Here is a 19,513-nt window from a genome sequence, read left to right on the forward strand (position 1 = left end):
GAAGTGGTAGACAGTGAAGTGTTGCAGTTTAGATGGAGGGTAGGAGAGAAGGTGCCGAGCGGAGAGGGGGTAAATAGTGGAAAGGAGAGAAATAAAAATAAAAGAAATTAAAAGACTGGGTGTGGCGGTGAAATGACGGCTGTGTAGTGCTGGCTGGGTGAGGCCAGGGGGGTTACAGGAACGTAGGATGTATTGCAGGGAAAGTTCCCACCCGTGCAATTCAAACAAGCTGGTGTTGGTGGGAAGGATCCATATGGCACAGGTTATGAAGCAGTCCGTTGGTTGTCACGCCTACATAGAATGCAGCGCAGTGGTTGCAGCTTAGCTTGTAGATCACATGACTGGTTTCACAGGTAGCCCTGCCTTTGATGTGATCGGTAACGTTGGTGACCAGATTGGAGTAGGTGGTGGTAGGAGGATGTATGGGACAGGTCTTGCATCTAGGTCTATTACAGGGGTATGAGCCATGAGGTAAGGGATTGGGAGCAGGGATTGTTTAAGGATGAACGAGTATATTGTGTAGGTTCGGTGGACGGCACAATACCACAGTAGGAGGGTTGGGAAGGATAGTGGGTAGGACATTTCATTTCAGGGCACGACGAGAGGTAGTCGAAACCCTGGCGGAGAATGTAATTCAGTTGCTCCAGTCCCAGATGGTACCGAGTTACGAGGGGAATGCTCCTCTGTGGCCAGACTGTGGTACTTGGTGGTGGGAGACTGGAAAGATAAGGCACAGGAGATTTGTTTTTGTACAATGAAGGGCTCCGAAGTATCTAAGTACTGCAACAGTCACCTAGATATTTAGGCAAAGCTGAATCCTCAAATCTCAAAGGTCATCACTAACACAGTACATTTTACATTCATCAGGAATAGTTTATTTTTCTGTACAGGACTCCATAACATTGCTTTCATATTTTTTCAGATATGCCCATTCACCTTAAGTACTGCAGACACACATTTTCATAAATGGCCACAGAACTTCTTTTTATTTTCAAAGAATGAGTTTGCATCTTACGGGCGCGACACTCTCTCATTGTCGGTTTTGACAAGGCTACATCATACTGCATAGAGCAATACTGTATGTACTGTACTTCCAAACAATTCCAATAGATGGCAATGGCATGAAACCACACAATACGAACAAAGAACACGCTAAAACCCAAACCAACACATGCATGACTTGGCGACACACTGACTTTTTGACATGCGCAAGTGCACTGATTAGGAGAGGGAAAAAAAAAACCACTCACACCTGCAAATGCATGGCTCCAGGCACACAAAAGTTGAAACTTGTCAACTGTCAGTCTAGCTAGCCAAAAGCATAGTTGCGCGATGCGTCAGACAGCGCCATGTCAGCCGTGAAAATCGGAAAAATTTGTTTGGATAAAGCAGGTTTAGGATAAAGGCAATTTGGATAAACAGGAGTTTACTGCATTTGCTAACATACCAAAACAAAAGATGTCAGAGAAAGCAGAGCTGTTTCCAATTAATGAATGAAGGGCTCCGAACTATGTAAGTACTGCACATTGACAGCTAAGAATTTGTCGAATTCTCTAACAAGTATAGGAAGCTACACACCAACAATAGACGGAATCTGCTTGCCATCTGTGGGTAATACTCTTACAAAACTGACCTATTCAGACCAAACTCTCAATCCCCCCCCAACACAACTTCACTTCTGCCATCTTTCCACACTCCACAAATGTCCAGCATAATTTGTGGGATTGGCACTCGTTGAAGAACTGTACTGTTTTGAAGCTTTCAATCAGTAAGGGCAGCGCTCTGAAAAATCAAGATTTTGAGTTCGAGTCTTGGTGCAGGACACAGTTCTCATCTCCCATGACATTTCGGATTCTATGCTGTTAAGGGAAAGGGGAGACGAGTTCTAGAATTTGACTTCTTTATATGAAATGATCCATTAAATTATACACAGATTCAAGTAATGCCAATAATACTTTAAAGCAGAAAAGCGAACAGTACACTTTATACCCATCACAGAGTGATCAGCTGGTTGGAAACTATTACCATACAAAGCACACTTCCTTACCAATGTAGAAGGCAGTGGTGACCCATTACAAGCATTACAAGGTATACAAATGTGAAGAGAAATTAAAATTTAAAATAAACAAATGCATGTAAAATCAAACAATGAGAAACTCCAGGATGGAATGTAACAATATTATAAAAAGGATAATTGCTACTTGGTGAGTAGCTATATGGTGAGTAGCAACTATCCTTTTCATAATATTGTAAAATGCATGCAAGTTATTTTAAGAGCACTATACCTTCAAATACCAATCCAGCAATGTCAAGTACAGGATGAAAAAATAACAATATTGTGGGAAGTATAGATTGCTATTCTCTACAAAGAGAAGGCACCGAGTTGCAGACAGGCACAATGAAAGAGACTGAAAATATATTTACAACTCTTAAGCTTTCCACATGCATACACATGGCCACAGTATCTGGGCATTGGGACCAGACTGCGCCTGTATCTGCAACTATATCTGTATTTGTGCCCAAGATGGACAGCAATCTACTGGGGTGTGTGGTAGAGGTCAGGGCCCTACAGCACCAGAATACCCCGACAGCACTTCGAGCTGCCAGTACATCAACCGGCAGAGCTGGTCTTCAGCTTGCTTACTGTATCTAAAATAGCTACACTTTGTGTGCAACATTTAAATAGAAAAAGAATTCAGAAAAATACAGAAATACATTTTTCAATTACATCAGAATGTCGTGCTAGTGGAGGCACGCTGAGATGAACTAAATGGAGAAGACAATTCTACAGAAAGCCATCTCACTAGAAGAAAAGATGTTTGTGACATTAAGGTCTACTCACTAGCTAATTATTTGTATTTACAGCGATATTTACAATTTTAGTTACAACTGTAACATGTTCACAGAAGTGCTTTTACAGTATTTATTAATACTTTACTTTAAAATCAATTTCAACATTATAAATAAATGTATTGGACAAAAGTAGGAAACCACCCTCATTTATTTACACTTTATTTCTTACAAAAATTCAACCACATCTGACTTCTTACATCCATTAGCATCACTTTATCACTTGCTACAACAGGAGATGTATCTACGCTATTTCCATCTGAAAGCAGGTTTTGAGGAAAGCATAGTGTTGGGGATTTGTGTTTTACAGTTCTTGGGATTGGAGACGGGCATCAGAAACAGGCTGCAAGGAAATTTAGGCTCAATAATTTCCACATCCTCCAATGGGCCAGTGTCCGGAAAGTGCATTATAATAAGTACATTGAATGTGATTGCTACTTAGAGGGGCATATTCTTCAAACAGTGTTACATTTATGATGTTCCAGATGTCCTACACATTGGTTTTTTAATTCTGGGTTTGAACACTACTGAGATAAAAGGTTCCAATTTATGATCTCATCTGAATCTCTCCAATAAAAGAGTTGATAAAACTATCCACAGTACTCACATGCATGAAGAAAACTATGTATGGGTGAGTAACAGTTAGCACTTGGCAGCACTACTGGTGTCCTGGTGTAGTACTGGCCTTAAGCAGCTGTGCATTTCACTGGCAGCACTGCCAGGATGGCAGACCTGCTGGCAGAACCTCGCAGCAGCTCCTCTGTTGGCAGTGCTGCCACATTCAGGCAGATGCCACAGGCAGGATGCTCCATTGTGTTCCATACTTTTGTCTGGCATCTCTGCCAGCAGAGCAGCCATAGCATCCCAGTGCAGTGGGGCCTACAGAGGCAGCAAGGAAGTGTGTGGGTGTGTGTGGGTGGGTGTGTGTGGGGGGGGGGGGGGGGGCAGTTAGCAGGATAGGGTGTAGGAAGTTGCTGTGCTACCTGTAGGAGCATGCAGGGATGATCTGGAGACTGGACAGGACTGGTAAGTCCAGTGTTGGGAGGAAAAGACTAGTGCATTGGCAGGACAGAAAGCATGTGTAGTGCTGGAGTGGGAGCATGGAAATGGACAGAGGGGCAGGCAGGAATAGGAAGCCAGAGACTAGCCGAGGTGAAAGCCAGGAGAGTTATGGCAACAAAGGACAAGTTATACGGAAAGTTCCCACCTGCACAGTTCAGTAAATATGGTGGTGTTAGGGAGAATCCAGATGGCACAGGCTGTGAAGCAATCACTAAAGTGAAGCACATTGTGTTTGGCAGCATGTTCAGCAACTAATTGGTCAAACCCTCTCTTTGCCACAGCTTGATGGTGTTGATTCACGCAGACAGACAGCTTGTTAGTTGTCATGCCCACATGGAAACCAGCACAGTGGTTGCAATTTAGTTTGTAGATCACATGACTGCTTTTACATGTGGCCTTGCCTTTGACTGGATAGGAGATACCTGTGACAGGGCAGGAGCGGGTGGTAGTGGAAGGATGCATGGGGCAGGACTTGCACCTAGGTCTATTGCAGGAATACAAGGCATGAGGCAAGGGGTTTGGAGCAGAAGTAAGTACGGACGGACAAGAATACTGCTTAGGTTTTGGTGGGTGACAGAATACCACTGTGGGAGGGCTGGGAAGGGGAATAGGAATAATATTCCACATTTCAGGGCCCAACAAGAGGCAGTTCAAACACTGGAGGAGAATATGAGTCACTTGCTCCACTCCTGAGTGGTACTGAGTCAAGAGGAAATGCTCCTTTGTGACCAGACAGTGGGGAGGTGGTACATGACTGAAGAGAGAAGACATGAGTGACTTGTTTCTGTACAAGGTTGGGTGGAGGCCTCAGTGAAACCTCCGGCACCTTTGGAGGTGGAGTGGTCATCACTACACTGTGGTTTCATAATCACAGGTGGCTAGGCAGTATGGAAGGGAATTCGAAGTAGAGGCATTGCTGATCATTGGTACGTTTGATACGGATGAAGGTACTGATTTAGCCATCTTTTGAGGTGGATGTCAACATCGAGGAAGGTTGTTTGTTGGGTTGAGTAGGACCAGGTGAAGTGAAAGGTGTTGAGGTTCTGGAAGAATGTGGATAGGGGGTCCTCACCCTTGGTCCAGATCATGAAGATGCCCACAATGAATCTAACCCAGGTAAGTGGTTTGGGATTCTAGGTGGTTAAGAAGGATTACTCAAGAGGACTCAACTGTCAGCATAGGATGGTGCCATATGGTTGCCCACTGCTGTACCACAGATGCTTTTTGTAGGTGATGCCTTCAAAGGAGAGCTAACTATGGGCCAGTGTATGGTTGGTTACAGTAACCAAGAAGTAAGTTGTAGATCTGGAGTCAGTCAGGTGTTGGGAAAGGTAGTGCTCAATATATAGCAGCAAGGCCACGGGCATTGTGGATGTTAGTGCAGAGGGTATGGTATCAACAGTGACTAGCACGGTGCCGTGCAGTAAAGGAACAGGAACTGTGTAGAGTCTTGGAGGGAATGATCGTGTCTATCATATAGGAGGGCATGTTGCAGGTAATAGAATGAAGGTGTTGTCCACAAGAGCAAGGATTCTCTTTGAGGCAGCACAGTAACCAGATACAAGGAGGAATACTGGGTGGTTAGTTTTATGGAAAGTAGACGTGTGGGGAGTGGAGGAGAGAAAGACTCAGGGGAAAGGTTCTGGGATGGACCTAATTATTTGAGGAGGGACTGGAGATCTAGCTAGATTTCTGGAATGAGGTCACTGTGGCAAAGTTTGTATGTGGATGTATCCAACAGTTGGTGGAGTCTCAGTTTTTAGGTGGTGGATTGCAGTTCTTGCAGATATAAGGTTGGTTTCCTTGTTGAGGGATTAAGGAATGATAGTGAGGCAAGGTTAGAGGTTACAAAATTCTGTAAAGTTAATAAGGGGAATGTGGGAACAGCGGCAGTGAATCATGGTTAAATGAAGGAGCAAAGTGAGTCGGGTAGGGTTCAATATTGCTTTTGGGTCGAGTCTGGAGGGCTGGTGGAAAAAAATTTTCCACTGTAGGGACTAGGAAAATGTCTTTAACCTCTGAACATAAAACCCCAAGTTCACATTTTTATTACTTTTACAAAAGCTTGAAATCTCGAGTCTAATTGGACAACTCAATAGCAAACCTTTGAAAAAAATAAAAAAATCGCTCATAAACATTTCGGCACTGATAATTAAATATTCTGCCACTACAGACTATCCAGATCTACATATGTGTTTACTGGTATCCACCTTTGCATATTCCACAATAAAATGCGGGCTCTCAGCCTCTATCTTATACCATTGTTTAGGCAGTGCTTCCGAAAATCGATGGCTACAGTCACTCTGAGGTTGACACAGAATTTAGTGAAGAATAATGTGATGTTACTTCACTGGAAACTGATAGTGATGACAGTTTGCCAGGCAACAGACAAATGCTTGGCCGTGGTATGAATAAATACATTTACTGTGCTCCAGCCAGTCCCTCCAACATTTCCATTCCCAGCAAACCATTGTGAAAAAACATGGGTCCACTTTGTATCTACTCAGAAACTAAAAAAAATGACAGTTTCGGGATATCTGAGTGAACGTACAGTGCACGAGTACAGTAGCGATCTTATTACTGGTAATCTTCAATATTCCATTGTTTGGTTTTTGCGTAACTGCTTTCCTTCCATACTGCAAACCAGCACTATTTCCGTTTGTTACTACTCTGTAGTGCATTACTTCTCCAACTCCAACCCTGCTATCCACCCTCCTCCCTGTCCCATGCCACCTCCTTATCCCTACCACCCACACTAGCAATTGCTGCTTCTCTCTCTCTCTCTCTCTCTCTCTCTCTCTCTCTCTCTCTCTCTCTCTCTCTGTCTGTCTGTCTGTCTGTCTGTCTGTGTGTGTGTGTGTGTGTGTGTGTGTGTGTGTGTGTGTGTGTGTGTGTGTGTGTGTTTTTTTTTTTTTTTTCTTCTACTTCAGAAGAAGGACTTCAAGATTGTATATGCTTGGAGATGGTCATATGTTGGCTTGCAGTAACCTATATAATCAAATTACCCAACACAATCTACAAAAGGTGTCAGTTGAGAATCAATGGTGTCAGCAGTCTAAAGAAGATGCACATGTACGGCATTGTGCAAACCATCACTTACAGTGTACCAAAAGACATAAATGTCAAATTTAATAGTACAAAATTATATTTAGGGTAGTAGCAAATTCTGCTTTGGCAACTAATGTAGTGCAACACTGTGGTGTCAACTAGGAGAGTAAAAATTACCACAGAGTACCATCCAGCAACAAAATATAGGATCGTTGGCTACAAAACAATACTGTTCTGATATTTATTAAAGCAACATTGAATAATGAGGGCTACACAATCATTATCATCATCACCATCACCATCACCATCACCATCACCATCACCACCACCATCCAAGCCTTTCTTCAACAGGTCCCAAGGTGCCCAAGAAATGTGCTAGTCCAGCAGGACAATAGTTATGCACATATTTCCTGAGTTACGTAACCACTGTCTCAGTGGGTTCTGAATTACATAACACTTTCTCAGTGATTTAACTCTGCTCAGAATCAGAAAATCAGTTTTTGGATAATTTTGCTTTCATATCGACTAACTGCTTCTCAAGTATTGGTCCTTACTCCTGACACAGATCCCAGGCGGAGGGAGACCCACTTTTAGTGAGGATGGTAGTAGACAATCTTAGTCTAACCCCCTCATTACATATGGGTCTGAGTGAACAGCCCTTCCTTTTTAACCTTACACAACCTATCCCATTAGTTGCAACAGCTAGGCTGTGTGCATCTTTTACTTTTACAGATATATATCTGCAGTGCTACTCAGTTTGCCTCCTGAGTGCAAATACCAGCCAGCAGTGCTGTCTCGTATTTGCTACTTCACTACCACTAGTAACGGACATTCTGAAACTTCGCTCTGAAGCCTCCTAACACTTAATACTGGCACATACTTTTCAGATCTGCAATGATAATTAAAACAGTTTAATAATCACATTTGAAACGCCTCTAGTGGTGTTAAATTTTTTGCCACAAAATGGCAAGAAAATATCTGCTAGAAGGGGTGTAGAGTGCCAACTTAAGAATTTTCAAATGAAACCTTGACCTATTTTCTGTTAAGAGCTTATACTTTATAAGATGGTTGGTTGTGGAGTGTAATATAAGAGATTGAGTCACACGCTGTAGTATACAATATGTACGATTACTGAACATCATAATACACTCTACTTGTATTAAGAGATTTTATATTTGTATTTATAGTCCTGTCTTTATTTTCAACTTACACTGATAATTGTTTAGCAACAGTTGAGACCATATAAAAAATTTTTTTGTTCAAAACTTATACGATGATGCAAACAATTGTTCACGAAGTAAACATATTAATATCTAGTTTAAATGCAAGATGGATAGCCCATTTTATAAAGAATAATTGGAATTGATGAAAAGAATTAAAACAAAGTGGAACTGATTCATTTCCATCATTAGCTATGGAATGTAAACTTAATAGTATTAAAGGCTTTGATGCAAAAATTAAAATTTATGAATTGGCAAAGAAGACTGGCCTACAAGAATCAACAGACAGACAACAATAAAATGCAAAGAAAAAATTCTTAAAGCTGTGAAAAATTCTCAATCTCTGAAATCAAATATCATTCGTGAACATCATGGTGGTATTGCTCAGGTAGAAACGATGTTAAAATTATGGTGCAATAATCAAGGAGTTAAAAATTGTCCTGTTGATCAGAACATGTTGTGCTTTTAAGCTAAGCTCATTTCTGAGAGATTCAAAGAAATTGGGCAGGCAGCCAAGGTGAAACGTTTAAGCCTAGTAATGGATGGTTTAGCCGATTCACAAGGCACAGCATCACAGAAAGTGGAGAAGCAACAAGCACTAACAAAATGACTGTCACTCTATCCAGATAAACTAAAGGCAATGATAGAATATGCCGGATATATCAGTCGAACCATATTCTACACAGATGAAACTGGTAGGTTCTGGAACAAGATGCCTAAAAGAACTTGTCACAAGTCAGTTCATAGCTCGAAAAGTCCAAGAGCTTCAAAAAATACATCTATAACTGGGCTGCCCACATTTGGAAGTCAAATGCTGAAGCCTGGACAACAGTTTTCCTTTCCGAGGACTGGTTTGGTCACCGCTTCATACATGAAGTCAAATGTCATTGTCAATTAAAACAAATCCCATTTAACATGATGCTATTAATCGATAATGCACCAAGTCTTCCTCCTGTTACTATAATTTCTACCCATGCACGAAAGTTGTATTTTTTGCCACAGAATACAACCAGCTTGCTTCAACTGATGGTCCAGGGAGTCATTAAAACATTTAAAGCTTACTACAAGAGACAATCGTTTGCGCATCTACATGAACCTAAGGCACAAAAGAATGAGCTCTCAGTTGAAGACCTTCAGAAACAATTCAATGTTTTAGATGTTGTGAGAATGAAACTTCACAAAAAAAACTTTAAATAGCATCTGGAAAAAACTGTGTCCTGTATTTCCGCAATGAAACCCAGAGGGGATCAGCACCAGGTCATGATCAAATTGATAACATGATTGAAGAAGTGGTCGATCTTGGCAGACAAATTTAGAGGTGGATCACGATGATGATCCAGAACTGTTAAATTCACACAATCAGGACCTGACAATTCAAGAGCTTATAGTAATGTGTGCGCAAAAGCAAAGCATTGAACAACATGATTCTTTAGACCCAGTACAGTCAGAAGATCAAATTATGGTTGCAAACTTTATAGAAGGCCCCAGTTCATAAAAAAATTCAGCAAAAAGAGACTTGAGAGAAATTCCCATTTCTGTAACAAAACGAGGAATAAAAAATTTATTAGGATGCTACAACGAAATTTTGCAAGAGAAGAGAGAAAATTAAAAAAAAAATTCACTTCAGACAATGTGGTTAGATTTCACGAAGCATTCTACATCACAATAACTTCGGTTTACAATGTTGCAGTGCATAATACTGTAACTTAATATATTCTGTTGTACTGTCAAACATTTTGTGAAACATATTTCTTCCAAATTACATTGTTTTCTTTAGTGTCTGGTCCCAATTGAACATAATTTGTATGCATTTATATGCAAAATTGAACACCAACTTAAGCAAATTCTACTTACACCGTTATCGCTAAGCCCCACCTATCGTGTATGTCCAGGGTATTACTATATAAACAATATAAACGTGTTTTCTGCTTAGTGTAATGTCATGCTTCAATAATTTTGTGTAAGTTTTTCTGATAAGAGCAACACTAAGTACCAAGTATTGTTGAGATTATAAAGGGGATCATGGCTGCGACTGGAGAAAATGAGTCGGTCAGTCAGAGAACTAGGAGGAGGAGATGAGTGTTTAACATCCCGTCGACAACGAGGTCATTAGAGACGGAGTCAGAGAACTAGCATGTCGATCAGTCAGGAGGGCTGTTACGTTTGGTTTGTGTGAATAAAAGAAGAACTATAAGAGAAATAAGTTTTATCAAGACATTTTGTTAAGCAAAATCCTCACAACAATATCAGAATATGAAAAAATTCTAGTCACCTCAGGGCTTCTGTAGCTGACACAAATATTTAAACATGACTAACAATCTTCAACACCTCCAATTTAACCAGATAAGCATAGATTAACATAACCTTGTACTGCAAACCTATCATTTTGTAAGGACCACAACATTAAGATGTGGATAATGTAAATAAATATTTTCGACTTGAAATTTTTACTTAATACTCACCTACCAAATATTGTGAATAGCAGCACAACAAGAGGGATCTTTATATATCACTTTTAGAAGGATCACTTTCTTTGTGCAGTGTTGCTCTAATTAATACTAATTATACAGACTTAGCAAAGTATTCCCTTTTCAAGCCTGACCACTTACTTCGTGAGTATATACTCTGAGTGGGACGCCATAAGCACGCCCCAATCCAAAATCAGCTACTTTAATGACTCCGTTTGGTCCTACAAGTAAATTCTGTGGTTTCAGATCTCTATGCAGTATTCGGCGTTTGTGGCAATACAGCACAGCCAATGTGATCTGAAAAACAAAATTTCAGATAAGAATTTTTGGCAAACACTGTTATATTATCTCTAATGACAAATGGCAAACTGCATCTCTGCAGAAAAAACTTCACAACACTTTATGAGCGAACTGGCGGTTTTATAGGCCAGAATCAGTATGGGCAATGTGGGACCTATTTTTGGCTTAACTCGTCATAAGAGGCATTGGTCATGAACTGTCCCTTGAATCCCATACAGTTTATACAAAATTGATATTTAACCCTTTTAAGTAGACAGTGAAAATAAATGAAATGACTGGTTAAATCCTGAAGGATTAATGATTGTGACTAAACAAGAAAGTTATATTTTAAACTACGTCAATTTTTATATAATAATGTCCATGTATGTGTGTGATGGCCTAACACAAAATGCAGTTTCAAAATGGGGGAGGGGGGGGGGGGGGGGGGGGGGAGAAGCCGGTTTGAGTAGGACTCATTCACCAAGGGTCCCACAAAGACTTAATTATATATATAGACAGTTCATTCATCCTGGGAATAGATAGTCTCCATGATTTTTGCCTGTTATCAACATCGATATTGGCAAGATATTGATCCAGGAAATTCTAAGATTTTTGAGAATGTTTTAGTTTTCATTTTGAAGTCTGATAACAAATGACACAAGAAATTACTTTGTGTGATATGATTACAAATTAACAATTTTCAGATATTTGTTCCTTTAGTTGCACTGTGAAACCTTTCTTCCTGGAAAATTTCATGATTCTAGGCCAACAAGAAGTTTTGATGACTGAGTTTATGAGTATCAAAATTGTGACAAAAGGCTGATCTTTTGACTGCATTGACTTACTAGCTTCAATTTTTTTTTTTTGGGCATTGCTAATGGACCATAGATCTTATTATGCAATAAATTTCAGCTTGATACATCAACCCGTTCCTTAGAAAACTGGTTTTTAATAGACATACGGACAGACAGATATAACAAAGTGATCCTATAAGGGTTCCATTTTTATAGACTGAGATAAGGAACCCTAAAAATGATGTGTACTACAAGTACACCATCAAACAGACACATGAGTGAGCAAAGTTAATTTAACTGTACATTAATTCATAAAAATTTTACAGCAAAGATTCAAAACCTGAAAGTGTAATTGACCTCTATCAATTGTGATGTAAACTTAAGTTTTGTTATCCTGAATATAAATAGCAACTGCAGCAATAATTATAGTTTACAGCTGCCTAAATCCTGTAATTGAAGTTGAAGCTTCTGGTACGGTCGTGCAAAACCAGTCACTGAAAACAGAGTCAAATAAGGCAAGTCCAGTGAAAAGTCAAGTCTAAGCATTCACAAAATTATTTGACATCTAACGAAAAGCTTAAGTATTTAACCCAGGTGGCCGACTGGCCACACAATCACACAAAGGAGACGCCAACAATCACCTCATACACAAAGACTACCAACAGAACAGCACATACACCATACAGCTTGCCCTTACATACTTTCCATGATGTGACACTACTAAATCCAAGTTGAGACAAATATTGACCACTATTCCTATACAAAGAGAACTGCATGAATGCCAAACATTACATTACAGCTAAATTCATTGCAGTCATTTTATGACCACATATTAAAAATAATACCAAAGTATTAGAAAAATTATAAACAAAGTCCATGAAAAATGCTTACATGGGGTTTTGCAATGTGAAACTTATTAAAAATTACAAACACACATGAAATGGTGTATTGAGGTTACTCATATACTAACAAGATTACGAAAGGATCTGGGAAACTTGCGTTACCCTCCGACTACATGTAACTGTGGAAGATTTTTAGTACTGGCACACCTGCATATTAACTTCTAATAAAACCTTCTGTACTTCTTTATACACATGTACTACTTGAAAAGTAGCTTCTTGTCGTGTTTACTGACGTTGTCAGAGTTCATTTTATACTCCTTATGACTGCCCCAGTAGTTCAGTTTTTATTGATTTTTATAACCAATTATAATTAAAGCAATTTCAATTCCTTAATATTAATCTTAGAATTATGCTTGAAGTTGCAATGAGCCTGTCTCAGCACTGATCTTTCTGGTGTTTAATTTTGCTGCTATCACATTTGCAGGAGCTTAACAGTTATAGTTGACAATATGACATCTCTCTTTCATTTCAATCACCTTCGCCTCTCTTCAGCCTTTAGCAAACTGCACGCATTTAAAAAAAAAAAAAAAAAAAAAAAACACACCCTGGCCCTCACCCACAGTCCGCCTGCATTTCTTGCCAGGTTGGCCAGTAGTCATGAACTATCAGAACACTCGCCCCTCTCTCTCACTTTTTGAGCCGGCATCTCGTAATGTCGCATTATGAAAGTGGTTACTCAGCCAACAGCAATAGAGAAAATAGCTTCTCTCTATTCTGATAGCATGATAACTAATATTCAAAAAGTTAATGAATAGAAACACTACTGGGTACTGAAGAGAGCAAATGACATTCAGATTCCTAACATACATTCAATGTTATTTATTTGATTTTCAAACAACTAACACACATTGTTGTTGTTGTTGTTGTTGTGGTCTTCAGTCCTGAGACTGGTTTGATGCAGCTCTCCATGCTACTCTATCCTGTGCAAGCTTCTTCATCTCCCAGTACCTACTGCAACCTACATCCTTCTGAATCTGCTTAGTGTATTCATCTCTTTGTCTCCCTCTACGATTTTTACCCTCCACGCTGACCTCCAATGCTAAATTTGTGATCCCTTGATGCCTCAAAACATGTCCTACCAACCGACCCCTTCTTCTAGTCAAGTTGTGCCACAAACTTCTCTTCTCCCCAATCCTATTCAATACCTCCTCATTAGTTACGTGATCTACCCACCTTATCTTCAGCATTCTTCTGTAGCACCACATTTCGAAAGCTTCTATTCTCTTCTTGTCCAAACTACCTCCATGTTTCACTTCCATACATGGCTACACTCCATACAAATACTTTAAGAAACAACTTCCTGACACTTAAATCTATACTCGATGTTAACAAATTTCTCTTCTTCAGAAACGATTTCCTTGCCATTGCCAGTCTACATTTTATATCCTCTCTACTTCGACCATCATCAGTTATTTTACTCCCTAAATAGCAAAACTCCTTTACTACTTTAAGTGTCTCATTTCCTAATCTAATCCCCTCAGCATCACCCGACTTAGTTCGACTACATTCCATTATCCTCGTTTTGCTTTTGTTGATGTTCATCTTATATCCTCCTTTCAAGACACTGTCCATTCCGTTCAACTGCTCTTCCAAGTCCTTTGCTGTCTCTGACAGAATTACAATGTCATCGGCGAACCTCAAAGTTTTTACTTCTTCTCCATGAATTTTAATACCTACCCCGATTTTTTCTTTTGTTTCCTTTACTGCTTGCTCAATATACAGATTGAATAACATCGGGGAGAAGCTACAACCCTGTCTCACTCCTTTCCCAACCACTGCTTCCCTTTCATGCCCCTCAACTCTTAACTGCCATCGGGTTTCTGTACAAATTGTAATGTACAGAAACCACATTATAGACCTGAAAAAATTACAGTCATTACAAGTAAGTGCAATGAAAATTAAACAACACTGTCATCACAGACATTACCCATTCAACAGTCATGTTTCATTCAAGGACTATGTTGTATACGATTAAAGTGACAATGTCTTTAAATTGAATTTTGAGGATTTTCACTAACTCAGACATTCCTTCATCACTGTAGTCTCAAACTCTCTGATTAGCAATTAGTAAATTCATGTAAAAAAATTTTGGTGAAAATGGGGAATGGAACACAATGCTGGCTAAGGTTTTCACCTTTACATTCTTAAGTAGTTTTTCCCTGGGATACTTGAAGTTCAGGGCAGCAATGTTACGCTCAGCTGACCAACCCCTTATTTGGTGAAACTTACCTTAAAACTTACCACCACCACCACCACCACCACCACCACCACCACCACCACCACCACCACCACCACCACCACCAATGTCGTGTGTGTACTTTACTTGTATAGCATTCGATTTATTTTCACTGACTGTGATGCATCCTGTATTCATCCAGGCTATAGTCTCTTCCTCTATCTTTCCTGTTTTTTAATTCAACTTAATCTTCCAATGTTAAAGAAATCATTACTTTTCATTTCCACTACAAACTTTATTTTTAACTCTGAACATTTTATTTTCCAAATTTCTTGTGAACTGTTAATGTATTGCTTGCATTTCTGCTTGCTCTCTGTGACTAAAATCAGTGTAACTGGTCATGTAATTGTGGTTTGGTATTAATGATCATTCATATCTTTGATATGCTGGGCAGAATCTCTATTTGCATTAAAATCATCACAAGTTTGATACTTTTATTTTAGCGACCACATGAGTGACCACAGCAATACAATTCAGTTTTATAGGATTAGCATTTAAGGGCTTCAAATAACAATCTTATCAAATGGTTCACCTGCTATTCCCTCGTACTGAAGTTCCATAGTTCCCTTAAGGCGGCCACACATGTAACTAACTGTATGCTCAACAAGCATGCATGCACAAGCGTGCTTTGGCAAGCATTCAAGTGTAATCATGCTTGAGCATGTGTACAAAGAACAGGAAGGCTAGTGCAAGCATTCAGTGATTTGATTTTTATTTGGTCCTGTTAAATTACATTGTGTACAGAGGATATACTGCAATGAAGAGTAAGTCAAAGAATTCGATATTACATGGAGAAAAAAAAAGAAGAAAAACTGCAATACCATGAGGCAGCTTCCGCAGCATGCCTACTGTTAATAGTTAATATGGGAACAGTATTTTCATTTCTTTATCTACTCTTTACTCCACTACTTCTTTCTTTTCCTAACAAAATCAAAAGGCTATCAAAGCCAGTGCATTGTCATCTGAGCTAGATTTTCCTCGTAAACAAACCAATTCTTGTACAAGCTTGCCTGAACCGTGTAGACGTACATGCTTGTTCCTGCATGCTTGTCAAACGGGCAGTTACATGTGTGGATCTGCCTTTAGATACATTCAAACTGTGTATACTCCACAAGGGAGCATGGAAGATGAAGTTTGTGATAAACAGTATCAATGAGAACTTTTGGGATTGAAACTGTCTTTTGTGCATCAAATGTCAGTCTAGTACATTAATCTTTTATAGCTTTCTGCCTGTCTTTTTGCATTGTTGTGCTTTAAAGACCAACCTGTCGATGGAGTTGTTTTCCTCAGTTCACATCTGTGAAGCCTTCCCATTTTGAGGGGACTTGTCCAAGTCACTTAGAGGCTTAGTTTTTATTTGAAATATGTCCCAGTTTTTGCGTGTTTCTTGGTAGCAGATGTGCATTTGAAACAAAGATCTTTTTTAATTCATACATGCTTAAGGGAGCCACCTACACTCTGAATTTTCAAGTTGTTCTTTCAGCTCAATAGCTGTAATAATCACTTACAAATGCATCTCTGTGGATGGGTGTGTGTACTTTAATGTATAATTCTGACATACTTACTATTCAGTACCATAGCAGACTATAATGTACTTAGTTCACTTTCACATATGACCTAACCTTCACACATTTTTGCGCAAGTAGAGAAAATTTTATACCTTTTTAAACCAAGTTTAGGTAGTTTTAAGTATAAAACATTCCTTTTCTAACCGAACGACAGGAGGATGGTTGGTGGTGGCTAGTGTTTAACGACCCATCGACAACGAGGTCATTAGAGACGGAGCGCAAGCTCGGGGTAGGGAAGGAAATCGGCCGTGCCTTTTCAAAGGAACCATCCCGGCATTTGCCTGAAACGATTTAGGGAAATCACGGAAAACCTAAATCAGGATGGCCGGAGACGGGATTGAACCGTCGTCCTCCCGAATGCGAGTCCAGTGTGCTAACCACTGTGACAGGAGAATGGCACTACATCACTAGAACTACCTTGTTATAAACATCTGTCATTTGGCTCATGTAATCTTTCATCTACAACTTGATCCACCAGTTTGTCACTAGACTTAGTTCACTTCTGCACTGGAAACCTCTGTAGATCTGGCATGTGCCAGGAGTGTCAAGATGAAAAATATATCTCACTGTCCTACCATAATCTAGGTTAGGTTTGCCACAAGAATATTTGTGGTATTCAAAATCAGATGACAGGAAAACAAAAAATGGCAAACTCTGCAGTTGCTTCATTCTAGCCCAAGTCCCTGCTACAGTAACTTTTTCGTGTGTATGTTGTCTTATTATAAGGGCAGATTAAAAAGGATTCTTCAAATGTATGTTCTTTCACAAACATTAAATAACTGGTTGTTAGAGTCAAGGTCAGAAGAATTGTGAAAGATTAAGGAACAAACTGTCATCCTCAAGTGAAACATCTACACTACAACCACAGCCATAACTATTAATATATGACAAAGTAGGTCCCAAACACCCTTCTCAACCACACACACACACACACACACACACACACACACACACACACACACACACCTCTCGCCCTCTCTTTCACCATTTACTGATTTACTGGAGGTTACAAGCTTCATTCCACGCACAGAAAGATGGCTATGATAAAGAGCAGATTGAAACTCCTGATTATCTAGAACAGATAGCCACAGTCATGTGCTCTTCACACAAAACAGCATCAGCTTTATGTCAACCTTTAACGCCAAAGGGCACTCAGCTTATAAGGTATTTCCGAAATTTTTATGTCGAGCTCAACAAATACGAAGACCAGTGCAGTACTGGACATGCATGTGGAAACACATCTGCAAAGAGATGTCTTATTGGGGTGCAGAATTTGAACTTCCTTCATTTACAGTAATATGTGTTACATTTACACAAAACTACTCGTAATCTAGTGAACTTTTTTTAAATTTCAGTTCAGATATTAAAATCTACACAGTAATGAACAATGTTCACTGTACATCACCAGTCTGCATAGAGGATAAATTGACCATTGAGGATGAAGCACCTATGCATAAAATAAGCTATTAAATGATTAAGGAGGTAATAAAATGAAGACACTTGAAGCTTGAGGTTTCAATGTAATCAAGCTTTACAACTATTTCATCTGCCAAAATTTTTAACGAGGTGTGTGCTCCACATAATGCTGTTAAGCTACATTTTCCTAGCTGCGGGAATTTGTTGCAGTGTGTTGCAGAATACGCTTGCATCTTCTGCTGTGGCATGCGGGTTGCAGGGTGCTGCGCGAAACTTTTTCCTACGCGCACCACGGTGCGCGTCAGAACCTAAAGAATGAAACTCTTTTTTTTAGAATTTGGCAACTGCACCTGATAGAGTGATACAAGAACTATCCCCTGAAACTTTTTCTTCTTTAACTCAATAAAAATTTTGTGCTATTGAAATAGATAAATATTTAAGACGTGAAGAAAAGTTGATTTTTTGCACTACTCGATATTTATCACACCATATCTCCTAAACTAAGTGTCGTACAACATAACTTTTAGTTGCGTTCTGTAGTATACAGTGGCGGTCGAAATAATAGAGCCACCTCTATTGACGAGATTAAGAACTAGGATATCTATTAGTTCGCGAAATCGCCACGAGTGCCGTGTTGTCAGTCCCTTGTAGACAACATCAGGGAAGACGTTGCTGCTATCTTTAGTCGTCCGAAAGGAAGCGTTTGAGCTAGACGTGTGAAAAAGAGGCATAAAGGTAAGAATCTTATGGGTCAAAATAATAGAGCCGCTTTACACATGTGCCTTTAAATTGATTTTTATGCAGTTGTTTTGTATGTAAATTGACGTGTGGTTTTGTTTACATTCGTCTAGATGGGCAGAGCAAAGCATACCAGTGAAGATGAGCGTATAGTAATGTTCCGGATGTTCAAAAGTGGGATGTCCATGAATAAAATAGCCAATGTCTTGCATGTTTCGCGAAAACGAGTCCAGAACGCCATGAGACGCTCAAAACAAACAAAGCCGCAGGTGGAGAACAGGGGGCGACCTCGTGTAACTACTCCTCGCGTAGACAGACTCATCACTAGGGAAGTGAAGAAAGACCCATTTTTGTCAACACCACGACTGAAAGCCATTTTGTTTAGCAACGAACATGATGTTCAACCATCAACCTCAACGATTCAAAGACGACTGAGATCTGCAAAATTGAATGGGCGCATTGCAAAAAAAAAAAGCCACATGTTTCACAAGCTAATGTTCGGAAAAGGTTAGCCTTTGCCCGGAGAAATGAACAAAAACCTAATACTTGGTGGAGGAACATCCTTTGGTCCGATGAATCCAAGTTTAATAGGTTTGCCTCAGACGGAAAAGTCTATGTGCGCCGCCCACCAAACCACGAATTTAATCCCAAGTACACTTTAAAAACTGTGAAATACGGTGGCGGAAGTGTTATGGTATGGGGATGTTTTTCGTGGTACGGCATTGGTCCAATACACCGTATCAACGGCATAATGAATGCAGAAATGTACAAAGACATCTTGGCAAATGTGATGCTGCCTTATGCTGAAGAGGAAATGCCGCTGAAATGGAAATTTCAGCACGATAACGATCCAAAGCATACTGCAAGGATCATAAGGCAGTTTGTTCAAGAGCACAATATCGAAGTATTAGAGTGGCCACCTCAGTCCCCTG

General features: G+C 39.7%; 1 protein-coding gene across 1 annotated transcript in view; it reads right to left on the bottom strand.

Annotated features, from left to right (window-relative positions):
- The window catches only part of LOC126418485 (cyclin-dependent kinase 1-like), a 47,893-nt gene that overhangs the window by 14,592 nt on the left and 13,788 nt on the right, over positions 1-19,513 (bottom strand). The window contains exon 4 of the mRNA XM_050085265.1: positions 10,790-10,945. Within this exon, the coding sequence (XP_049941222.1) occupies positions 10,790-10,945 (156 nt within the window). The remainder of the gene's footprint in view (positions 1-10,789; positions 10,946-19,513) is intronic.

The sequence above is a fragment of the Schistocerca serialis genome, chromosome 1 (genome assembly GCF_023864345.2).
Source record: "Schistocerca serialis cubense isolate TAMUIC-IGC-003099 chromosome 1, iqSchSeri2.2, whole genome shotgun sequence".
NCBI classification, from domain to species: domain Eukaryota; kingdom Metazoa; phylum Arthropoda; class Insecta; order Orthoptera; family Acrididae; genus Schistocerca; species Schistocerca serialis.